This window comes from Cyclopterus lumpus, chromosome 1, assembly GCF_009769545.1.
Source record: "Cyclopterus lumpus isolate fCycLum1 chromosome 1, fCycLum1.pri, whole genome shotgun sequence".
Lineage (NCBI taxonomy): Eukaryota > Metazoa > Chordata > Actinopteri > Perciformes > Cyclopteridae > Cyclopterus > Cyclopterus lumpus.
This window is the reverse complement of record NC_046966.1, coordinates 7,786,374-7,805,630: the sequence shown is the minus strand read 5'-3', so window position 1 is coordinate 7,805,630 and position 19,257 is coordinate 7,786,374. Positions and strand designations below refer to the sequence as shown.

Here is a 19,257-nt window from a genome sequence, read left to right as displayed (position 1 = left end):
ACACTGAGCGTCTCTGACCAGTTCTGAATTAAGTACAGGATTGTTAGATATTTCCCTTTATCTCACATTGGAAGCTATTCCACGAGGAGACTACATTATACATGAAACTCTTGCCAACATGTACTTCACATTTGCAAAAACAATTTTTAATATGGTTGTGCCAAGACTTTCTAAAGTAAAGTAAACAAATTACTCTTTTACTCACGGTATACACAGGTCAAGATGATCTTCTACTTTTCTTTGTAAACTCACTTTCTGATCATCTGTATTTCATATTTTCTATGATTAAAAAGACATTATACAAGTAACGTACTGCAATTAAAATGCATAGCTTCTTAATTGAGGAGCGCTTATGGTTCTTGTAATACGTGTTAATTAATAGGTAATACTAGATATTGCCTCCTTTTTGTACCTGCAAAAAGCATAGCTAACTAGCTGTTGATAAGTGCAAAATAAAGGATGTGTTAACCTTCATAAAGCATTGTTCTATGTGCAAAGTCAACTCCTAATCCATTTGGCTCTTGCCAACGCTGCAAGTCCAGCTGTGGTATCCCCACGGTATCATAGATAGGTATTTGGATAGGTCCTCTGACCACGAGATTAAGCAGACATGCTGCTCTCTTTTTAAAACCAGCCAAATTTGACTTTGAGATTTGTGTGTGCCAGAAAAAAACGTCTTCCTGGCCAAATGAAGGCAGATTGGCCATAAAGAGCCAACCCTGAAAATATCATGTCCCCTGAGAAAGGTGAGCTGGAAATAACCCTGATTGAAAAAGGAGACTGCGTGCACGAAGCAACACCCTACTACATGGCCTGCAGGTTTTGATATTCCTGTATATTCCCTGAAGGTAAAGAGGTCAAAATGTTTCAGAGGACCAAGGGTTTTCTCCAGTGAGCCCTCCAGCAATCTATTAAGGTTACCAAGAATACCAAGAATGTGAGTAACGTTACGCTGACCTGCCTATAATGTTACAACCATTAATAAAGACATAGAAATACATGCATTATACTGAAGGCTTGCTCGAGAGTCAGAAAAGATTGGCTTTCTGAAAGCTGCGGGGGTAACTTAATTAGTCAAGAAAGCGGGACTTGTTGCAGGACCACAGCAGTTTCTAAGGAACAAACAGTGGAAGGGTAGCTCGAGCTGCAAGTAACCATATGTAATGAAAACAATCACAGTCAGTAGACAAGAGAATATGGATGAATCCCATATGACCAAGAGGATCAGAAAATACAAAAAATAGATAGTACAGAATAAATAACATATATATGACACCACATCCATAACATGTTGATTAATCCAATGTTAGTTTTTCGGTTGATGTAAGGCATCTAAATTTGTTGGCACTTTCGTATAATTAACTGCCAAGTTTGAGATATTGGAGGTTCAAAAAGGGTTATAAAGGGACACTGTAAGGCTGTCATAATATCAGATTTACACAATATGATTATTATTTTAGCCAACATAATTCAAGATAACAACATGATGTATGTAATATCTATGGAAAATTTGAAAAAAGAACAACACTAATGGTAATCATATTTGCTACTGTTGACAAGTTGACTTATAAGTTCAATATATTAATCATTTATGTAAGTGTGTTACTGGTGTTTTCCGACCCAGACAGGTCATTGTAGGACTGCTCATCTGAGTGATACTTCTTCATCTGCAAATTTATCAATTAGGGATGATCATTCTGGCAAATTCATCTTCAGTAAAACTATGTATCTTCGATGCAATACCCAATGTATTTGTAATTGATCCAATTTTGACTCGGATTCTGTTGTATTACACCTTTAAAAAAAACTGCAATCACCCATAAACACATGGGTTACATAACATCCTCCCTTCAAAAAGCCTCAGAAGGTTTGAGGTGGAGAGCAACAACAGCAGCAAGTGTAACTGTACAGACAACCCACATCCTGTTTGCTCTCTGAGAGGTCTGTTTCCAGCAGTTGAACCAGGCCTATCTCCTTCACCGGCCTGAGCGGCTCTATACGGATCAGATGACACAATTTGATTTTGTGCAGACAGGATGTTTCCTTTCATAAGCAAGTTCCCTCCCTTTCTGCTCCTTTTCCCCACATACATTAGATCCATCTAAAGGCTCCAGCCCAAATGCATCAGAATATGGTTTCTCTCCAACTTTGAGTTGACCTGCGAGATAAAGCACATATTTGATTACTTATATTGATCCTTGATCCATAGAGATCATTATTGTCTGTGAATCTGTACCATTGGTGGCGAGTGGATTCATTGGCTTACTGTGTATATTCACATTTGACCCGCCTGTGTTACTTCTATTCAACATTATTTTGGGGTGTATATTTGATTCAGTGGAGTTTTTCCCCCACTGAAAAAAAGAGAAAAAACATCTTCAACAAACCTCTTCTTGCAACAACATCGACCAGAATGCAAATAAGCCACGGCTCTACCCAAGTGCTGTTATAACAAGATGTATTTCTTGTTAAAACAAGATATGTTCACGTTATTGTGACATACAAATGCACCACGTTATAATAAGTACATTCTCTCGTCATAACAATACACTAGGCCTATTAATCACAAACAACTTTAACTTGTTATGTTGTACAATGACAATAACATAACCTTTTAACTCTTAACTTTAGTAAACTATGGACTACATATCATGTATCACTATTAATTAAACCAACACCAGGGATCAGATCGTTTTTAAACAGTACGTTGCAGTATAAATCAGCGTTTCTGTCTGTTAATTTTCGCTTTACGCTGTGCGCGCTCCCGCGAGGTGCAAGACAAATCTCGGTGAGGAGTGCGCGCGGGCACGCACAACTCCACAGAAACACCGCTTGCCTCTGACAAGCGTTCGTCTCTTCTCGCGAGACCCTACGAGTTCTGCCTTCTTCTCGTCCAGCATGGCCGCGCTCTATGAGGGATACACGTTGTGCGGACTTGCTCCAGCTCAAAATCAGTCAAATTCAGGGGTTCTGGGGGTCGAGGCGGAGAGAGACAGCGACCATGTCGTCGTCACCGACTCAACCAGATCGGTCACGCTTTACAAGGTAACGGCTCACGTTTGTTTCGAGGAGGCTCTCCCAACCAGCTGATCGGCGCGACCTGGAGAACTCGTGTTGGCATCCTCGGCTGTTCTCGGCAGACACCACCGGAACCCACACGACACGGACCCCTTTAGCTGTGATAGTACTGACTCCTGTGGGGCGAACATCGTCAGCTCGGGTCGCTCCTCTTGTCGTAAGGGCTATGCCGGCGTAAACAAAAAAACAACAAGACAAGTGAGCTAACGGGCGCTAAGTCGCACAGCTTGCTAACCGGCTCGGCTCGGCTCGGAGTGTATATCACTCTTAATGTACCGCGACAGGGGTTAGCACGCATCTCCTTTTCAAAACAGTATGGCACAGGCGCGGCGTTTTAGGAAGTGAGGGCACGCTTGTGTTGTGGAGTCATTGGTGCTGTTACCCTCTTTTCATGCATGTGTTCGTGGACCCGACAGGTTTCGGACCAGAAGCCGCTGAGCAGCTGGACGGTGAAGCAAGGACAGACACTGACCTGTTCAGCGGTCTACAACCCGCAGACCAAGGAGTATGTGGCGGTGTCGGACGGCAAGGTAGGCTTCCAGTCGCTCTCTTTGTGGCGAGCTGGTGGTGCTGGTGTCGGTGTGCCTGCTCTGGAGCAAAATGAATCAATTCTTCCATAGTAGTTTCCCATACAATGAAACAAGGAAGTGAACTCCAAAATGCAACAGTGACTTAAATGTTGCTGTTTTTTTTCTTTTTCTTCTGTAAACTTGTACTGGCAAGTGTTTCTGAATTTTTCTTTCTGCAAGATGAGACCATGTTCAGTCGGCCATGTCCATAGGATGACTTATTCACTTCACAGTGTTGCCTCATTTTAAAGGTTTGACCGTGTGTGGTCCTTGTTAAATAAATCAAATTGTTATTCACTTTGTCTTTTCATATATCCGGTCCTTTGAGAAATATCTGCCCGACACTGTCACAGAATAATGTTTTTGTTTGTGTGTTTTTATTTTTTGAAGGTGATCAGGATTTGGAAGCAAGAACACCTACTCTTGGATCAGGCCTTCAAAGCTACTGTACGTGAACTAGTTTGAGCAATGTGTTGTCTGATCACGGCAGAGGTGCATCCACCTGATCCAGTTTGAAAAGCTGTGTTGTCACAGAGAGGGATGAATGATGCAATGGGAGACAATGCCTTTGTGTTGTTTTCCACCAAGCATGCTGGAAGCAGTTAATTCACACAGTGCAGCACTCCAATCTGAGCCCATCCTCACTCCTTCTCCTGTGTATGAATCCTCTCCAGGTGTCAGCTGATGTCTGGAGGGTCCACTGTGTGGCTGGAGGGGAGCCTGTGGTCTTGTTCAAAAGAGGAGCTGTGAGGCTCCTGGACGCTCTACTTTCTGCTCCCCAGCAGCCCATAGAGGAAGTCCTGGCACAAGAAGAGTCCATTAGGTCAGTATCACTTACAGCCCCAGTAAACCCTTAATTGTGGATTGAGAGGGATGTTTACATTTTAACAATTTATATTGACAATTCAATTTCAAACAATAGTTTGGGCTGTGCAGCAGTCTCACCTGTAGCTTGTTGTTGATTGCTCCTTTTGTCTTTAGGTGGAGCACCAACATAGTGACAGAGTCACAGCAGTTTGCCATTTTCACAACCGAACAGGTAACATCATTTAAATTGTTTTTTCTTTTGACAGGAGTGACCAAAGCTGATAACTAAATAAAATTACTTCCCAATTCGTTGCGCTTGTATCTTGTAAAAACAAATAATTTGAGTGTAGCTCATTGGCCTGCATGAGATTGCCATGTATTTCTTCATTTTATCAAAAACTAATTCATTTTGTCCTCGGACATGTGCATCAACTCTTTTGTTAGTATTTCTAAAGGCCTGTTTGCCTTGGCTGTCAATATCGTCCCACAGAAAGGAGATCATTTCCTGTACCTGCAGAGACTGAATCCCAACACCCTACAGAGGTACCGGCTGGAGAGGGAGGAGCCGGGTCTTTCCCCGCTCAGCTTCTCTGCCTCCTACAGGGATAAACACATCCGCCTGCTATATCTCTGTAAGTCTGAGTTTCCTGTCAAAGTATTTCGCAGACTTTATTTTCTGTGCATCGCTCATTGTTTTCACCCCCCCCCCCCCCCCCCCCCCCCCCAAAAAAAAAAAGAAAGTCAGCAGTGACTAGTTGCGCATTACTTGTGTAGGTTTATTTCAAGTTACACATTGTGTTGTACATGCAAAATATTTGTTATTCGTTCCTCAATCATTTTTTGTGTGTTTCCTTCCATCCAGACCCAAACGGTCACGTATACCAGAGTGTAGTCTCTGAGCGGGGCCTGGTGACTGACGAGGGGGGCCAGGCTTTTCCGCTGCCCCGCAGCCTGCTGCTGAGTCTTCCCGTCGGTGAGGGCCTCCTGGAGGCTGCATCGGCTCAGGCCCTGGACGAAGCCCATATCGCTGTTGTGGGTGTTCCACACCCCTCTGCCGGATCCGGCAAAGGTAAATGCGTTTTAATCACACCGAGTAGAGCTCTTGTGATCTTCATTTGAGCATGAGCAGCTAGCTGGTTTTCACTCTGCTAAAAGTGCTGTTTTATGCAAGACACATCTTATATATATATATATATATATATATATATATATATATATATATATATATTGTATAGATTCATTTAGTTTCTAGTGTCTCCGTCTTGTGCTGTGGTGAAAAAAACAAGGAGTTTTGTTTTTGGTAATGAAGGCACTAGCATGATGACCTGAAGCCATGTGACTCCAGTATCTGATGCAAGTGTGTTTGAACAGCTCTCCGTCTTTGTTCTTTCAGACTTCCTCTGCATCTGGAATACCAATTTCCAGACGCTTCAGGCAGGAAAAGAGATTGCGGGTAAAATCTACGGACAGGTAGGAATGTTTGTCCTGTGTGTGTGTGTGTGTATGCACATAACTCACCAAGATAATTCTTAATTTAATTTATTTTTCCATGTCTGTTATGTTCAGTGGATAAAACAAATACTGGTAATGCTTTTTAGCTATGCTGACTGCAGGGCCCTAGGGTTCATACGGGACAATCCCCCGTGTGTACATGAGCTTTGAAGAGTATGCCTGAACCAACCACCCACTCCAGCTTCCCTCGGGGTTTAATTACTGCAGGCCAAGGTCCTTGTCCTTCCAGCTGCAGGGTGCTGATGGAGGACTGTATGACTTTGGCAGAGCATTGTGGCTGCTCTCCACCGTGACAGGGCTCTCTGTCCCTCCTCACAACTTAATGCCAGTTTACATTCTTGATATTGATGCTTAAATAGTTGTCTTAGTTCCTGTTATTACTGTTAATCTATGCTAACTTGTATTCACCTTCTTTACTCGTCTTTGATCTAGCTATGGAGTTTCTGGAACAAATTATTCATTCCACATGGGAAAACCCTCTCGGTTATTCCATACGAGTGCCCCAAATCTTCCCTGGCCAGCGCGCTGGGAAAGATGCGGCAGGTCAAGACTGAAGGTGAGCTAGAACAAATATGCAGCACTGCAACAACTTTTGATGCCAGAGAAGACTGATTTAACATAAATAAAACCACAATAACATGTTCTTGCACTAATTCGACACTGCAGAGTTGTTCACTCAGTACACTGTCTTTTCTTTTGCAAAAGAGTCCAAAGCTCCCACTTCTGTGCCGTCTTGGAATAACATCCTGCATGAAGAGAAGGCTCTTCCCTCGAGAACAGTGGAGACCAGGAAGACGGTTTGTTGGACCCGATACTAGAGACTAGGCGTCTGCCGCTGCATTAATGCCACACGTTGTTGCCCCGAATACTGGCTTAGTGTTTCTCAGACTACCCGCTAGTTTCTGATTTAGAGTAGTTGCTGCCTCAAATGAGTCAATCGTTCACTAAATGTACATCTTTGTCTTGTGACGAGGGGACAATTCTTTAAAAATACAGGCCTGCTTTTTCTGTAATGTTTTATTTATATGTAGATTGATCTATAATGGTAACCTAAATGAGTAAAGAGGTCGGTCTTATCTTAAAACATGCTCGCACACTAGAACCATAACACCAGTTGATGAACGTGACACCGATTTCATGAGTCAGCAATTCTCTGCTTTCAAGTTTTAAAGTGGTGTGAGTAAGGGTTCAGTAATGGTATCATCCATGGTTTTATTCCTCTCTTTCCATACAGAGAATAACCCGTAAGAGCCAATCATCATCTAGTTTAACAAATTACCAAGTTCTGGAGCTCATCAAGGTAAGAATGTGATTTTTATTTAGTTTTTTTTTATGGCTCTCTGGCAAAACACTGAAACGGTGTCATTTTATAATTGAAAAAAACCTTTTCATTTCCTCATGCAGACGGCACCGGTAGAAGAAGTCCAGAGAGAGGTGGATCTGCTCCTCTCCAGGACAGACATCCAGGATCTGCAGCCCTCGTTGGGGCAGCTCGCATCAACCCTGGTGTCCCGGACCCTGCAGGATCCAGCCTTCTATACCCCCAGCAGCCTGGCTCAGCTAGTGCACACGCGGTGCCTCTGCCACAGGTCAGTAAGGCATGGCGATGTTTTTCTTTGAGTGAAACGTACAACTGAGAATTATAAATAGCGTGCATCTTAAAACTATTTAACTGGTATTCCGTCTGAAGAATATATTTCTGAACCTGTTTTTTAAATGCAAATGTCACAATTGAGAGGGTTTACCATAACAAGTGTTCTTTCTTCTAAATGTGACCATTCACCATCATGACGTTCAACAGTGTGTGTCCCGACCTTGTGCTTCTGGCCCTGGAGAGGAAGGACTACTTCCTGTGTCAGCTCTGCCTGCAGTTCTTCCCTGACATCCCTGAAGCCATCACCTGTGCCTGCCTGAAGGCCTTTATCAGGTAGAACTGGTGGTTTTGAATGACGTGCACAACCCCAAACTAAAGTATCTGCTTCGTGGTCTACCAATGGGGGCGGGGAGGGAGGCACTAAAGTAACATATTTTTGGGATTTAGGATTTTAATCTGATTATTAGCCTGACTCGGTGTAATAGAAAATGTGGGGGAAAAAATAAACAATGCGTTGTTCTACCTTGGTCTTTCAGCATGTCGGACGTTGATGCAGAGAATGGGAGCCTGGAGCCCGACGGTGTCTCCTTCATGGAAACCCTGATCGCTCGAGAGCGTGGCCCGGACGGCTTGCTGAATGGCTTCAGCCCCACCTCCGCTGCCGAGTACCGTTCAGACGGCCTGGGTGGAGGTGGCACCAGAGCACAACAAGACGAGGAGATGACCTCACCGCCACCAGAACAGATCTGTCCAGTGGGATTGCACAAAGCTGTCCTCCTGTATCCTGCCAGTGCACGCTCTCTCAGACCCAATATTTGCACCATGCTGTCACATTTTGTTTTATCATAGGATTCAGCCTTTATCCACATCTTGTATACCAGCGACAAGTTTTATGTTATAGTTAAACCACATCATTGCAGACTCTTTGTCCGCAATGAATTGAATTTACTATGTATGAGATCCCCGCGACCCTAATGAGGATAAGCGGTATTGAAAATGGATGGATGGATGTATGAGATCTTAACTCGAGCTGTATAGAAATGAGGTCCTGCAGACGGCGTACAGTGACTCTTTCCTCCTCCCTCACCTAAAAGATCTCTCTTCCCAACAAGTTGTTGTAAGTAACCGTCAGTTAATCCATTGCACATTTTCATAACACCATCTATAGATGCTTTGACAAAATGCTAATTACAACGTCCAATGTTCTTTCTCATCCAATCAGCTTTTCCTCCAGTACCTGCAGTTCCTTTACCTAAAATATTCCCAAGATGCTTTCCCACAGACTCATGGATTGAGATCACCAAGCCTGTCTCAGGTCTGTGTCAATGTCTAACTGGATAATTAGTGTGGCCACACTTGACATATTGGGGCCACTCGGGTCACCTGTGACGAGTCTGGAGGCAAAAAAATATACTTTGCTGACAGATTGTTAAATCCAGATATGGCGGAAGTCAGACTCACATTTGGAGCTGAACTGTGTGAATTAAGTTGAGCCAAAGAGCATAAACTTCTAATATGTAACAAACATGTAAAAGTACAGGAATTCTGATATACAGCAACTCTATGCAATAATAACTATGCGTCATCAATGAATTGTTCGTAACTAAATGGTCGTGAATAAAGGGCGGAATGCAACAATTCATTCATTCTAGTTTGAAGGGAATTAAATGACTAACTCTGTTTTCCTTTGCATGTGATTGTAGATCTTGGATTGGGTTTGCGTGCTGTTGGACGCCCATTTCACAGTGCTGGTGATGACTCCAGAGGCCAAGGGCTTACTGGTGAACCTCCACAGCTTCGTCAAGTCTCAGGTAACCAGCCGCCTTCCCTTTTGAATGCCCTGCAACTGGCTGCATGTTAAATATTCTAGTCAAATGGAAAACTACAACATCAACATTGGACAGAATCACATGCACGAACTACAAATAAACATTTTGTGTGATTTTTGTTGTCATATCTCAGGAACACCTGAAGGCAATTTCTTCAACTTTGCCACACAAACACAATCTGTACTCGAGTATTACCTGATTAGAAGTTGGTGATCGAAAGTCACAGTCACTGTGACGTTGTTGACATAACTCAAGAATGTATACAGTAATTATGACAAACGTGGATCAAATAATGAAGTGGTGGCATTTGTCGGTTGGCAGAGGCGGTAAATCCCATCATAGACATGTTGTGTATGTCAACGGCATACAGAATACTGCAGTTTTATCAGAAAACTGTCGTATCTGGGAAAGAAATGAACCAAGACGCCTTGTTGTATCCTCAGGTGAGACTGGTTTCTGAGCTGGGAAAGATCGAGGGCAGCCTCCAAGAGCTCAATAAGATGACGGCGAAGAAGGACGTCGGACAATACTCCATTGAAATCATTGAGCTGTTTTAGAATGTGTATACTTTTTAATAAATCTTTGAGCATATTGTGTCTTTCCAACGTTTCCCCTGTAGTGGTTTCAAGGTTGTATACTTGTCCCAAATGGTAAAATATTAAGGGCTTTTTGGTAAGAAATGCTGGCCAGACTCAATATGTATGAGTTTTACTGTATATGAATTCTTGATGTAAGTTAGGCATTGCATACGTTGCAGGTGACCATTAAGATAATGTGTTTTGCATGATAAATGAATAGTCTGCTCAATGCCAAACTGGTTAATAATTATCATAATCATAGTAGGACTCTACCTTCGAACTAGTAGAATGAATGGCTGTTTCTGTCAGCTGTGACTTTGTACCGGGGTTCCCACAGGGAAACCTTTTATATTGAATACAAGTATATAATTTGAGAAAACTGCTAAATCTTTGTGACTTTTTTTGTTCGTTTCATTAAATGATACTTTCAAATACTTGTGAAGTAGTGTGGGATAATTGTTAGTGATCGGCATCATTTCTTCACGCTTTTACTAATTTGTATTACTTTTATAATACTTATTAGGTCATTGTACTTGTGTACTCGCCTAGCCATACAGTGGACTGACGTTACTGCAAAACATTTTGATTCTACTGAGGGTTATGAGGAGCAGTATGAAAATAAGTAAATCTACAAGAGGCCCTACAGACGGTGGAGAGGTGTCTGATACAGTCTCCCACGGAGGAGGTACAACTTCTGTTAGCGAGGAATGATGAAAACCACTCCAAGGCTGCCGGATATGCCCACCCAATCACGTAGCCGCTCAATCAAGATGGTCTACGGTGTCTAACGCAGAACTGATGTCGAGAAGTACTAAAACAGAACCGTCACCTGCGTCAGAGGACTTTAATATGTCATTTGAAACCCTTGGGAGAGCGGTTTCAGGCAGGTGTTTTCTAAACCCTGACTGGAACTTGTCGAACATGTCATGCCTCGAGTTCAGCAGTAAGTTGGCTGGAAACAACCTTCTCTAAAATGTGGATAGAAAAGGCAGTTTAGTCTGGATAGGCTGGATAGTGGCATGTTTAAAATAGGAGGGAACACTTCCTGTGGACCAGGGCTCAGCCACATGCGGCTAAATAACGGTTATTTCTATTTAATATTTTGCACAGTGGACAATCTTTCAAAGACAACACCTTATCTTGGAGTTTGAGGTAATGCTGTGTCACTGAAAATAAGATTAAAAAATATATATATTTTGTCAACTAAAATGTGCGTAAAATCCTATTACATGGCTGTCAAGCGCCTTTCCTTGCAGGGGGCTAGTCATGATTTCCACATTCCCACCTATGGATGAATCCAACAAAAGAAAATTCAAGGAGGAAAGTAGTTTAATTCTGCTTGACGTATTAATTTTCTTTCACTGCCAACGATGCTAGCTTACCCGTATGCTTGATATGTGAAAACTAACAACAATGAAACATGTAATGTTGAAAGACATTCCAGGACAAGCACAGAGCATTTGCTGAAAAGTATCAAGCTGGAAGAGAGCGATTTCTCAACTGCTGCAGCAAGTTGAGTAAATATACTTTCATGAAGTGGATACAATTTTGTGGAGGCTTATGAAATAGTGAGGCGTAGAAAGGTGTTCACAGACGGAGAACACATTAAATATTTGTTCATTCAAATATCTGAGCATCTGTTCTCGGACTTAAAAAAACCAAACGTGAAATTGTTCATTTGAAAAAGTGTCTCTGTGTGTCTTGAAGTCTGCAAACCTGTGATCAAATCCCCCCTGTAGCTTTACAATGGCATCAGCATACTTCTCACCACTGAATGTTGTGCATACATTAGTCGGCTGTAGTTCCCCGGACTAACACGCTGAGGAACAGCTTTTTACTCCATCACCCCCACTTTTTCACTTTTAAGCCATTGCTGCCTGTGTTTTATGTTTTATTTATTTTTAAATGTCTTGTTTTTAAATCAGAATGTCCTGTCTTAAATGTTGTTATACATGTTTTTACCTGTTACTGCTGTACTAACTGAGTTGCCACCTTAATTTTGTTGTATGTTTTTTACAATGACAATAAACACCCTTATCCTTATCCTTCAGTGGGGAGAGTCCCGTAACCACAAGGTAGCTGGTTCGATCCCCGCTCTCCCCATAGTTTCATGTTGAATTGTCCTTGAGCAAAACACTGAACCCCGAGTTGCTCCCCGGGCGCTTCACTGCAGCCCACTGTACCTTAAGAACTAAGGATGGGTCAAATGCAGAGAAGAATTTACCCACGGGGATCAATAAAGGATATATTATTATTATTATTATTAGTGCGTTGCATGCTGGGAAATGGCAGAGGTTTGTCTGAGAGAGCTGGGCTTTCCATAACACAAGTTGTGTGGAGAATGCTCTGACGTTGTCATAGCAGCGCTGATAAGCTGCCCCTGGCCATGAGCCATTTGGGATCACAGCACGGGACCGGCCGTTCTCCGGAGGGGGTTTCGAGGACTTCAATCCGATGAAAGTGTCCGAAAATGGAACGCTGCACTTACGCCATGAACGCCGAATTATGGGCAGCTGGATGTCCCGTATACTTCGGCTGGAGAAAGTACTCAAACGCGTACCAGTAAACAACTTTAGCCGAAGAAAAGTGACATTTGGATGCGGTACTTCCGCGTTGAGCAGCCGTTCTCCGGAGGGGGTTTCGCGGACTTCAATTAAATGAAAGTGTCGGAAAATCATGCGTGTGAGAACAACGCGCGTGCCGCACTAACCATAAACTTTGATGTCAAGTAGGGGGCCACAACGAGTTTGAGATCCACGATGTAGAGCATGTAATTATGAAGTGCCGAAGGTTCAATGCAGAAAGAAACAGATTGAAGTATAACGTTTGTCAGATGGGACGGAAGTGGAGTTTGGAGGGAGTTCTGGTGGCGGACCAGGATGGGCGTGACTGCTACAGGGCAAGAAACGGGACGAGGGCGTTGAATGGAGTTGGGTAGGGAGTTAGAACAGTGTTACATGTATCTGCACACTCATAGGTGGCGGTATGCAGGAAAGTTGGTTGCGATCCGCCATTTAAACCCCAAAGAAGAAGAAGAATGAAAGGAACCAACCCGATCATGTACCGGCGTGTTAGCCAATTGATAAGAAACCTGTCAGTAAAGAAGATGGACATTGTGTCGTGGTCCGTTTTAACATGTGAGTATATTGTTGTTGTTTTTTGTTATAAAAGATTAATTTGATTGAAAACAAAGCCTGTAACCTGCTCAGTGATAAACAAAGATGTGAGTGAAGTTTGACTTCTGATTTTTGTAAAGTTCTTATCACTGTGGACCAAGCCGTGACATCTAATGTACTGATTCTACTCAGCTTTATAATGATTCTTTTGTTTATGAACGAAAGGAAAGTTTCTATACTGCATGTCGCCTATTGATAGTGTATTCATACTATGCCAATAGTTATTTATATTTTTTATCGAGGGTTTAAAAAATAGATACAGTTCTTTAACAATGGTCATGAATGGAGAAAAAAAACTTTAGATATGACGTTTTCCTCGGTTCGTATTGTTAAAATGAGAGTTTCGCGTTGGTTGTGGTGATACTATATATATATATACAGTAAATATAGATGCCTGTGACGGTTCCCAGGTGTCTGCAGTGGGCGGGGTTAGCACCAGTTTTCATTACACATTACAAGTCAAGGAAACAGTCACGTTATCTTCTCTCCGATCTGTAGGCTACTTGTAGTTTCCAGACCTCGTTTGGATTTATTCATGTGTGTTTGTAAATACATATTTATGTAGAAATGTGCGTGTGCCTGCATCTTTTGTTCTTTTTCTTTCCTTCTGTGAAACCCTCGTTTTGATATGTGTTATATAAATAAGCGTTTATTATTTTTAAGCCTACAATAATAATCTTTAGATTAAACATGAGACTAATAGCTAACAATTGAGCGTTAAATATACTATCAAAGGGATTATTGATTATCTTTTGAACAGCGGTGTTATAGGACGACTACTCTGTGCAAGTTTGCCTTGTCAGTTTCTATAATATATATATATATATATATATATATATATATATATATATATATATATATATATATATAAACAAGAGCATTTTGTCACCAACAAAAATCTTTTTTTCCTCTTGGTCCCAAGATGGATTTTTACAGCTTGGAAGTGCATGGAGCATTGGCTGCACCGCCTCGCCTTCCTCCCCGTTTTCTGATCAAACAACTTACAGCATCTCGGACGACTCCCGTGCCCCAGATGTAACTGGGTCTGACTGCGAGTACTCTTGGGCAAATGATGTGAGTTAGACCAGCTGGTTTTCAGATACATGTATGACTCACGATACATGAACAGTTACTTGCAGTGTGATAGCTGAGCTTGTTTGGATTAACACAAAACTGTCGCCTCCCTGGTACAGACATGTACATGAGGGTTTTTGTTCTATGGTTTGTGTAACGGACTAATTACATTTTTCCTCTCCACATTGACTTTAGAACTATGTGCTTGCTAATTACATTAGCAGTAACCCTGAGCTGGTGGTGAATAACAGCATCAACGATCTCATCACCCCGAAATGCTTTGACATTATCATCTACACACGAAACTGCATCTCAGAGGTACCGTAATTCACTTTTACCAATGCAAACAGGTAGTCCTGCACACGGTGAGGCTCATTAGAAAGGCTCTTATTATGCAAAAATATAAGTGATGTGGACAAATAAATAATAGTACAGTAAATAACTCTGAATTCTCTGAGGTAAACTGTTTTAGTTTCGGAGACTAAAGAGTTAGGTTCAGTGTCCCTTGGGAATCGGATAATGGCACCATATAAACTGATCATTCTTGACTACTAAAAACATAGAGCTGAAGATATTGATTTGGAAATGTCATCTTCCTGACGGTAATAAACTCACTGTTTTGCCCTTTTTTTCCTTCTCCATAGGGGATTGGTCACCGGGCTCTCTGTAAGCGTGAGTAATATTTGTCCCGTCCAGTCGTACTGTAGATTTTAATTGTGAATGTTTTCATACTTTAAAGATTGTTTTCATTATTTGAAGATAAATGTGTTTCAATGTATTTACTGTTCTGATGTCGTTTTTTACAGCCAACTGCACTTTAGTTGCCCTTGTGAGGTCTCAGAAGCAAAAAGGTAGGGATATTATGTTGGTTCATCTGTGTTTCAGATCACATCCTCGGGTAGCCGTTTACTCTGTCGCTTGCTCGCTCTTTGTGTTTTGCAGCCTCAGCGTGAGACATTCTTTTTTTTTTTTACATTTTGTGAAATGCTTATGCTCTTTAAAGTGTGTACATTGAGTGTAAGGGGGCTACATGGCTCCCTGGTGTCTCAGTTATGCATGCTTGCTAGTGAACTAAAATAAAATGCCATGTATCACGATAGAGTATATGAATCAACAATTGGACTTTTGAGATCAAATAATAAATATAAATATATTAACTGTCAAACTTTTTCCTCCTGACAGAGATTCCTGTTACTTTTGGTGCTACTGTTGGTGCAACTGTTGGTGCTACTGTTGGTGTTACTGTTGGTGCTATTGTTGGTGCTATTGTTGGTGCTATTGTTGGTGCTATCCTGCTGGCGGGGCTCCTTTGCCTGTGCTACAAATACAAAGATAACATTCCAGGTATCTTTTCATTCACAGTATATAAAAGGCATGCATTGCACTCATCTAGCGAGGTTTGAATAATGCTCTACATCCATTTATAGGATGTTCAACCGGAGCCAGCCCAAATGCCTTTTTACTTTTGAAGATGCAGAACGGTGGACCAAGGGCAGCTGAAGAGGACACGGGAAAAGTGTAGAAAGACCTTCTTGTTTTCTATCTATCTATCTATCTATCTATCTATCTATCTATCTATCTATCTATCTATCTATCTATCTATCTATCTATCTATCTATCTATAAGTAGCACTATTGTTTTTAATGTGAACCAAAGCTGTGGAAGATAGGTGAAGCGTAATGCAGCATTACAGTTAGACAACATATACCAGCCATTCCCTGCACAGAGAAATACAGATGATTTTTAAGTATATATGTCTTTATATGTATATATAATATAATATACAATGTAATATTTATATGCCAAAATCTCGGGCTGCACAGTGGGTGTAGGGGCCTGGGTTCTCTGTGTGGAGTTTGCACGTTCTCCCCGTGGCAGCATGGGTTCCCTCTGGGTTCTCCGGCTTCCTCCCACAGTCCATTGGCATGCAACTCAGGTTAACTGGCCCGTAGGTGTGAATGTGAGTGTGAATGGTCGTCTGTCTCTATATGAGCCCTGTGATAGACTGGTGACCTGTCCAGGTGAACCCTGTCTTCACCCAATGTCAGCTGGGATCGGCTCAAGGGCCCCCCAAATAGTATGAGTGGTTTAAATAATGGAATAGAATATGCCAACATCTATTTAAATGTATGTATATTTTATAAATAATAAATACACTTCAGATCGTGGATGCAATAATGTGTTATGTAAATCTATTCTGTTTACTCTGTCTGCTTTCTGAAATGTGTATTATAGAATCATTCATCAAATCATGGCACTGTTGTTTTTGCATAATTTCTTTTTAAAAAGCTACCATTTGGAAATTAAGTCTTGTTTTGATTGTTGTCGTAAATAAACTGGTGATGAATCTCAACCAGTGAAAGGGGAAGTTGCGTGACCGCTTCCTAGTGATGTCAGCGGTGGAGAGCGTCTGTATAAAGGCAGCAGATGAGGCGTAAGAACGTCCACATGGTGTGACTGCTTCAAAAACGATGAGAAACGGATGTTTTTTGGCTCTTTTCTGCCATGACATATTGAAGGTGAAGCCACTTTTGCCCATTTAAAAATAGTTACACAAACCATAAAAAGGAAGTTGTGGTATAATTTCCCCCAGGAAGCATATTGTACAAAGTAATCATATTTTTCCGTACAAGAATATGTTGACCCCAAAGTCTGTGCGAGGTCTGAGTTGGGTTGTGTGATGTTTTAAGAGAAAATGGCCCTTACTGTTAATAAATCTGTTGGGCCGTATTTGGTTGCTAATATGTCAACCTTTCGATAATATGAAACATGATGGGTCTTGTACAGGTAGTGGCTAAGACAACAGTGATTACTTGTGATTTAACAAACACAAAGGGTTGAACCTTGGGGGGAATCTAGTCCAAACTCCATTTGGACATTGTAACTCAGAGGTCATATGAGAGTGGGTTTGAAGGTCGTGAACATTTCTGTCTTTCTGTGTGTGCACTAGATCAGCAGAGAGTGTGGAAGAGTCCTCAGCTACGCAGACTCAGTCACAGGAAATGATGCTTGCGCAACAACCTTGGACATCCCCTCACAAAGAAAAACTGACTTACTTTGATCATTTCATTGAGTTTAAATCTGAAACATACTACAGATTCTCTAATGTTTTTCAAAGTAATTGTTTGCCTCCTCAAAAGGAGCGGAGTACAGAACCCCATTGAAAATCTCCCGTAAGCAGGATTTTTCATGTTTGACAACACTCAAGTGGAGAAGTCTGTTAACTGCCATGATAATTGTAATGTCTTTCTTTAGTAACCATATCCTCTCTTCCTCCTTCTGGATGGTGGAGGTCTGTATCGTGGTCCATGCCTACTAATTATTCATACATCTCTGTCATATTCATTGAATGTGTTGTAACTCTGTAACGCTGTTCATTCTGTACACATGACATCTATTGCTTCTGTCCACCCGGGGAGAGGGATCCTCCTCTGTTGCTCTCCTGAAGGTTTCTTCCCTTTTTTTTCCCTGCAAAAGGTTTTTTTCTGTTTTTTTGGGAGTTGTTTCCTGATCCGATGTGAGGTCCTGGGACAGGGATGTTGTATGTGTACAGATTGTAAAGTGAGGCAAATTTGTAATTTGTGATTTTGCGCTATACAAAATAAACTGAATTGAATTAACCCCTGGAATGAGTACTTCTACACAGGTCAGCCTGGCTATCTGTGTAACGGCAGTATTTACACAGTTTAAAAGTGTATGTATGTGTGTGTGTGGAGAAAATATTATGCCTCTGCTTATCTGGACATATAAGAAAACGCTAACTATTTGTAAACAGTTGCATGCATATAGTTAACAAGTTTCTATTACTTGGTGTATAACAAGCATTTAGCAAGTGGAACATACATTGCGATACATCACTACAAGTATTGGGCTAACTCCGATGTCATTCTTAATGGGGTCACAATAACCAATTCGCCAACGATCTGTCTCACTTGTGTAGGTGCTCGGATTCCCTCCATAATACAAACATATTAGGACTACGATAAAAAAAAAAAAAGACTCGTTGTCGGCAGGATTCGAACCTGCGCGGGGAGACCCCAATGGATTTCTAGTCCATCGCCTTAACCACTCGGCCACGACAACTGACAGAGAGACGTAACCGATATTCGCGAAATAAACCGAATACATGAATGTGATTACCTTTGATGTCGGTACATATGATAGTTTCGCGAGGTATGCGGGAAAAAGACGGAGCTTTGGTTTTGTGCAGTCTACTGTTGAAGTGGCCAGACTGGGGCAAAAAAAAAAAAAAAAAAAGGCAACGAGAGCAAAGACAAAAAACAGCTACAACTCAAGTCAAACCAAGAGACATATGACAAGAGCGAAATGTGTTGCAATTGCAACTCTATTACTATTCTTTGGTTGACCGTAAACGTTATTGCGGGCTATATTATAACACAATTGCAGCGCATGTTTAATCAGCAGGTGCTCAGCATCGCTCCAATAACATTGCAACGTAATTTGAACAATTAAACGTCAATTGAACAGGCTGAACTGGTTGCAAATGGAACCAGGTTCCCTGGTAATACTAAGTACATTTAAAGTAATACTCAATGCATTAGTCTACAACATTGTTACAGCTGTTTTGCACATTTACGTCATTTAGTACGTGTGCTATTTACTTTTATAGCAAATGTAGATTAATGTTTTTAAGCTAAATGTCGGGACGTATGCTTATGTTTTCGCCTGGCTTTGCTGTGACGACGATGGCGACATGGCCGAAAATGAGCGATGATGTTTCATTACACTCGACCCACCTGCGATTAAAACCTACCGCCCAAACCAGTTAGCGCTAATAAAGTGCTATTTGCATAAAGCGATTGCATGGATAACTCATTTTATGAACTAGCACGGCAATTGCGTGTATTGTAGAATAGTGAGTCACGTGACCTCGCATCCACTCAGGCCTGCTAGTGTCAAGTTACAGGATACAAAACGCATCTTCCGATCTGTTACAGTGAGCTCGTTTAAACGAAAGCATTTAAAGTGTACATTTGGGTTATATAACGGCTGCATTGAAAACAAATAATTGCTGTAACC

General features: G+C 41.6%; 2 protein-coding genes and 1 non-coding gene across 5 annotated transcripts; 2 read left to right on the top strand and 1 right to left on the bottom strand.

Moving 5' to 3' along the window:
* Positions 1-2,865: 2,865 nt before the first annotated feature.
* On the top strand, positions 2,866-10,401 carry nol11 (nucleolar protein 11). Its single transcript, XM_034542168.1, has 18 exons — positions 2,866-3,045; positions 3,495-3,608; positions 4,038-4,094; positions 4,322-4,470; positions 4,629-4,686; positions 4,945-5,086; positions 5,317-5,523; positions 5,848-5,924; positions 6,399-6,522; positions 6,672-6,763; positions 7,201-7,266; positions 7,371-7,555; positions 7,768-7,893; positions 8,097-8,339; positions 8,599-8,677; positions 8,783-8,875; positions 9,264-9,371; positions 9,833-10,401. The coding sequence occupies exons 1-18, from the start codon at positions 2,899-2,901 to the stop codon at positions 9,944-9,946; spliced, it is 2,181 nt and encodes a 726-aa protein (XP_034398059.1). The 5' UTR covers positions 2,866-2,898; the 3' UTR covers positions 9,947-10,401.
* Positions 10,402-12,302: 1,901 nt separating this feature from the next.
* On the top strand, positions 12,303-16,471 carry LOC117739336. 3 transcript variants are annotated; one of them, XM_034545700.1, is made up of 8 exons: positions 12,303-13,104; positions 14,066-14,217; positions 14,413-14,535; positions 14,862-14,889; positions 15,024-15,068; positions 15,400-15,561; positions 15,645-15,755; positions 15,788-16,471. In XM_034545700.1, exons 1-7 carry the CDS (start codon positions 13,005-13,007, stop codon positions 15,737-15,739), a joined length of 705 nt encoding a protein of 234 aa, XP_034401591.1. In that variant the 5' UTR covers positions 12,303-13,004; the 3' UTR covers positions 15,740-15,755; positions 15,788-16,471. The 3 variants fall into 3 exon arrangements, with proteins under 3 accessions (XP_034401591.1, XP_034401583.1, XP_034401599.1); XM_034545692.1 differs by having other exon boundaries at positions 15,645-16,471; XM_034545708.1 differs by lacking the exon at positions 15,400-15,561 and having other exon boundaries at positions 15,645-16,471.
* A 1,747-nt stretch (positions 16,472-18,218) lies between these two features.
* trnas-aga lies at positions 18,219-18,300 on the bottom strand. The gene has a single exon. It is a non-coding gene; the product is annotated as a tRNA-Ser (tRNA).
* Between the last annotated feature and the right edge of the window lie 957 nt (positions 18,301-19,257).

Excerpts from the sequence above, each read along its gene's own strand:
- LOC117739336 (XM_034545700.1), top strand. The coding sequence starts at position 13,005 with ATGAAAGGAACCAACCCGATCATGTACCGGCGTGTTAGCCAATTGATA. Across the intron at positions 14,218-14,412 it reads AGTACTCTTGGGCAAATGAT|AACTATGTGCTTGCTAATTA; the intron begins GTGAGTTAGACC and ends CATTGACTTTAG. Across the intron at positions 14,890-15,023 it reads TCACCGGGCTCTCTGTAAGC|CCAACTGCACTTTAGTTGCC; the intron begins GTGAGTAATATT and ends CGTTTTTTACAG.
- nol11 (XM_034542168.1), top strand. The coding sequence starts at position 2,899 with ATGGCCGCGCTCTATGAGGGATACACGTTGTGCGGACTTGCTCCAGCT. Across the intron at positions 4,095-4,321 it reads ATCAGGCCTTCAAAGCTACT|GTGTCAGCTGATGTCTGGAG; the intron begins GTACGTGAACTA and ends AATCCTCTCCAG. Across the intron at positions 8,678-8,782 it reads TCTCTTCCCAACAAGTTGTT|CTTTTCCTCCAGTACCTGCA; the intron begins GTAAGTAACCGT and ends TCATCCAATCAG.